The sequence below is a fragment of the Zerene cesonia genome, chromosome 2, assembly GCF_012273895.1.
Source record: "Zerene cesonia ecotype Mississippi chromosome 2, Zerene_cesonia_1.1, whole genome shotgun sequence".
Taxonomy (NCBI): domain Eukaryota; kingdom Metazoa; phylum Arthropoda; class Insecta; order Lepidoptera; family Pieridae; genus Zerene; species Zerene cesonia.
Window position 1 is genome coordinate 1,521,575 of NC_052103.1, and position 5,173 is coordinate 1,526,747.

At 37.5% G+C, this 5,173-nt stretch overlaps 1 protein-coding gene across 1 annotated transcript in view; it reads right to left on the reverse strand.

The window, feature by feature from the left end:
- Nucleotides 1-5,167, reverse strand: part of LOC119832569 (merlin-like) — an 8,988-nt gene extending 3,821 nt beyond the window's left edge. Inside the window, exons 1-7 of the mRNA XM_038356241.1 lie at nt 5,131-5,167; nt 4,559-4,661; nt 3,727-3,933; nt 2,858-2,962; nt 2,262-2,393; nt 1,855-2,001; nt 1,120-1,308 (exon numbers count right to left, since the gene is read on the reverse strand). Of these exons, the coding sequence (XP_038212169.1) occupies nt 1,120-1,308; nt 1,855-2,001; nt 2,262-2,393; nt 2,858-2,962; nt 3,727-3,933; nt 4,559-4,661; nt 5,131-5,156 (909 nt within the window). The 5' untranslated portion in view covers nt 5,157-5,167. The remainder of the gene's footprint in view (nt 1-1,119; nt 1,309-1,854; nt 2,002-2,261; nt 2,394-2,857; nt 2,963-3,726; nt 3,934-4,558; nt 4,662-5,130) is intronic.
- Between the last annotated feature and the right edge of the window lie 6 nt (nt 5,168-5,173).

Sequence of the window (5,173 nt, forward strand, 5' to 3'; positions counted from 1 at the left end):
CGCGCCCGCGCTCAGCTCCGCGGGCAGCGAGCACGTGGACGGGAACAGGGACAGCGCCACCGGGGACGGCTGGAAAACACACCAATATATCGGCTAAACTTCCTAATCTATTATACAGATGTATTATGTCTTGTCTTGCTTCGGTTTTTAGAGTCATCTATGTAGGCTGTCCCGTCGGTGATGTACTATGACTGAACTGATAGTTTTAATACGCCAATTAAGTAAATATTACTCGTAAAATGTCCAAAGTATGTTTTTTTTTCTATTAGATGAAATATTAAAATTCTATGTGCATGTGTTGTATTTTTTCCGTAATCACCGTTTGAATAACTATAAGTACCATTGAGCGTAGATCACCAATTGAGTATATATCTACTTTAACCCGCAGCTTCACAGTATTGCGTTAGTTTTGATTTTCATAATAGTCCAGGGAAAATGTCTCAAAAAAATATTACATATAGCCGAATTACCTAATTACGTCTATAAATCTATCTATCATCATCATCAGCCCATATATGTTCCCCCTGCTGGGACATAAGTCTCCTATGAGGGTTCAGGCCATAATCCACCACGCTGGCCAAGTGCGGGTTGGCAGATGACACAGGTCGTCGAACTTTTGATTCTTGGACATGCCGGTCTCCTCACGATCACCGTTTTAAGCAGTGGTGATGTTATCCACATGTGCAGATAAATTGAAGAATCAATTTATTTCCTGCACGCTTGACGGTCTCGAACCTCGACTTATCGATTTTGAAGTCCGAGGCTCTCATCACTGAGCCACCACTCCTTATATACATACGATGAAACAGTAACCAAACCAGTTCCGTACATACGTATTTTTAGAAAAAATATTATTGCAAATATGGATGTATTGTAGACCCAAAATGGTGGTTATCCATTTTATTTCACCTGACAACTCTAACGCTGAACAATCAGTAAGAAATTACAATTGATATTCAACAAATAGAATGATTTTACAATTTAATAATCCATACTACCTATCTACCTTAATGCGTACCATTTAAAAGAAAAACCGGTAAAAAAATTCCGAATGAACCCAATGTATTTCAGTAAGAGAAAGACAAGCCTTAAACGGTTGTCCATACTAACCGAGCTCACCGGCGGCAGCGAGCCGGTGGAGGTCCTGCTGAGGAAGTTCAGCAGCTTCTCCTTGGCCTGCTTCTCCGCGAGTCTGGCGGCCACCAGCTCCGCCTTGAGCCGCTCCGCCTCCGCCGCTCTCTTCTCCGACTCCTCCACCAGCCGCGCGGTCAGGAACTCCGCCTCGCGAGTCTTGCGCTCCAGGTGCACCTGCGTAATTGGGTGCTTTGGTTATTTTGGGTTATCAGGCTTCCCTACCCAAAGGGTGAAAGGTGACCATATTACTGATTTCCTGGTATAATTATAACTAGCTGCACCCGGCAAACGCTGTTCCGCCTTACTCTTATCATTTAGGGGTATTAAACGACGTTGGCCGATTCTCAGTCCTAACCGATAAGCACACAAAATTTCATGGGAATCTGTCCAGCCATATCGGAGGAGTATGGTAACTAAGAATGTGGAAAGATAATTTTATACATCAATAACATTAATTGTTATCAATTAATTTATACATTATATAACCACCATTACAATTTATAAACAGTACGGATATTATAAACAGTGTATATGCGGTGTGAAGTTGGTTCCAGCACATTTTACGCACTTTCTTTAATGACTTATTGTAATAAGTGTGTTTTTTCTACAAATCATAGAAAACAACATTAAAATTATCTGCATTTTTTCGTCATAAGTAAATCACCTAAACAAAACAAACAATTACAACATAACACCACTCTCTCCTTTTCTCTTTCTCACCTTTTCCTCCTCAGTCCGTATATTAGACAGCCGCAGTCTCGCGTTCTCTCTCTCCGCGTCTGCCGCTTTCTGCGCGAGAAGAGACGCCTCTTCTTCCGCGACTCTTCCTTTCTCCGCTAGCAGTTCCGCCGTTTCTTCTGAACGTCGCTGTGGGGAATGTGTCTTAATATATAAAACTTTTTAAATTAATTAATTTGAAACGTGTGTTTAGTTTCCACAATGAAATACTAAGTAATAAAAATTATATACAGATTAAATGCAAGTCTATTTGCACTGTGAATCGGAAAATCTTAATAAAAAATATATTAAATGACGACGAAATAAATAAAAAATCACCAATTCTTATATCCTTACTCACTTTCATATCTCTCTATTCTCTCCTTCTCTCTCTCTCTCTCTCCACTCACCAGCGCCTCGTTGGCCAGCCGCACCTCCTCCTGGTACTGCAGCAGCCGTTGCTCCATCGCGGCTCTCTCTCTCTCCGCCGCCTCGCGCAGCTGTTTCTCTCTCGCCAACTTGTTGCGCTCTATTTGGCGACGCTGGAGAAATCAATAAAGTAATTATCCTGTTTATATAATCAACAAGCATTAAAAGTAATCACTAATCATTATAAAAACTATTTGTAAAGCATATTCTTTGATGCATTTCTAACTATAAAAAATCATTTTGATTCATTCAAACAGAAAAATAAAATTGTATTGTTCTATCGAAATAAAAAAACCTGGATTCAAATTATACCATAAAGCTTATTTTTTAATACCATTTTCCAGTCTCTGTGATTTGCATATTTCAGTAATTATATTTTTTTTTTTGAACTGGTAACTGTGATCTCGAGACTTATATCGACTATATTATCATGATATAAAAGAATAGAATTAAATTCACAATATAACTAATAATAAGCAAAAATTTCAAGACACCTAAATTGTAAATAAATTTCCAAACTCATAGAGAATCTAGAAAATCCAATAGGAATCATCAGTTCTATAAAATGGCTACGCACCAATTTCTCTTCCTTGGCCTGTGCCTTCATTTGCTGAACCTCCATTGTGTCTGGTTTCCTTCGACGCATGTATAGGTCATGGTTGCCAATACATAAGTCCAATATCTGTAAGATTTTACATTTAAAATAAGAAAACATCTATTTTCTATTTATTTGTAAGCTTAGGACCGTCTTATTTACTTGGGAGTTAATCTTTGATCCTTGTGAGCTTCAGATTATATAACGATACATAATTTACTGGCGGAAGACAAGCCTCACTTTAGGCCATTGTGCCACTCTAGTAAGTAACCAATCCTACTTTTATTATAAATGCGAAAATTTGTAAGGATGTGTGTGTGTTTGTTGCTCTTTCAAGCAAAAACTACTGAATCGATTGCACTGAAATTTGGTACGTAGATAGCTGGACAACTGGAATAACATACAGGCAACTTTTTATCCTGATATTCCTACGGAATACAGACTTACGCGGGTGAAACCGCGGGGCGCAGCTAGTATCTCTATAATCCAACTTAATGGTCCTTCGAGGCGGACAATGAAAAAATATATGAAACATTTTTTTTTTATATAAAACAAAATACATGTTTTACATAAACCAAGTATACCAAAAACCACAAAAAATATGTAATCATTATTCCACATATATATTGTACTAGCTGCGCCCCGCGGTTTCACCCGCGTAAGTTCGTATCCCGTAGGAATATCGGGATAAAAAGTTGCCTATATATTATTCGAGTTGTCCAGCTGTCTACGTACCAAATTTAATTGCAACCGGTTCAGTAGTTTTTGCGTGAATGAGCAAAACACACACACACATCCTTACAAACTTTCGCATTTATAATATTAGTAGGAACTAGGATATATATACTTACCAATTTATTCATCCCCTTCGGCGAGAAGAATATGAAGTTATTGGCCGACTTGTCGACGAATTTGATGACGAATTTCTTATCATCAAACGATATGTGCTTGATCTCCGACCAGGGGAAGGTCGTCTTTGGTGTCAGTTTATTGTCTTTCTCGTATATGTTGAGACCGAGCGCCGTCACGCCGAGATATAAATCCGTTTCTTTTTTATTCTGCAAAGATGTACAAGGACAAAATTAATCATAATTTTAATATCAATACTGTGGTCTTGGAAAAAATTTCCTGACGCTGTGAATAAAATCGTAGAAACTGAGTTTGTCCAAAACTAGCAGTTCGCCCCGGCTTCGCTCGTGGTACATATGTATTTTTTTACGCTAGAGCGGGCAACTGAGCTGGTGGTTTACCTGATGGTAAGCACATGAACATTTGTGGGAGTAGCGCCTTTGCAAATGCGATGGCTACGCTGGCTATAAAGGAATGGACTGGGAAGGGTAAGGCCCAGGCCCATACAGGCCTCTGGCTCTACTACGCACCAATTTCACGACAATTTTCTTTGGCTGTTAGGTGTTGTTAATACAGTTTTTGATACATTAAACAGATTTAGAAATTAAAAACTTATTAACGGATTTTAAACGCGATTTATTTATTCATTAACCGTTTAAATCCGTTATTAATTTCTAAATGTATAATACTCGCGTAAAATCAAACACAAGAAAATAATACATTAAACACATGTTAATATAAATAAATAGAATTAATACTAATTGAAGCTTAATAAACATTTCTAAGAGTTTAAAAATTTTAAAGTGTGAGTTGATAATTACTTCCAAAACTCACATTAATGGCGAAATAATTTACGCCATACATGTCCAAGTCTTGGGCTATCTTCAAATATTCCATTTCAGCCTCGTCTCTCGACATCCCCTTATGATCAGCGTACCTGGAAAAATAGATAGGTCCACATAGTATTTTCTTGTGTTGTAGATAGGTCCAATAAAAAAACAAAATTTTAATTGCGGTTGACAATTATTTTTTTGTTACGAAACTAAAATACATTTGCCAACCATATAATCCGATAAAAGAAGAATTAATTTAAATTTTAAAATTTTGTGAATGTCTGCCTAGTGGTTCATACCTGATTGATACATAGGCAAACAGACAAACATACAAAAATGAGTAACTATTGTTTTGGGGTATATAACATATCCATACTACATAACTATCACTATTTTCAAGCAATATTTAAGGTACAAAAATAGTCTGAAAACTGTTATTATATATACAGGGTGTCCCACCGTTCACCATCGCCGGGACACCCTGTAGAGACGACTCTAAAAATCGAAAGTTCGAGACAAGACGTGTGTAAATATTTCACTATGTAAAATTTGTTTACCGATAATACCACTGACCATATTTTAATCCTCTCCTCCCACATTTCAGGCGTCATCTGAT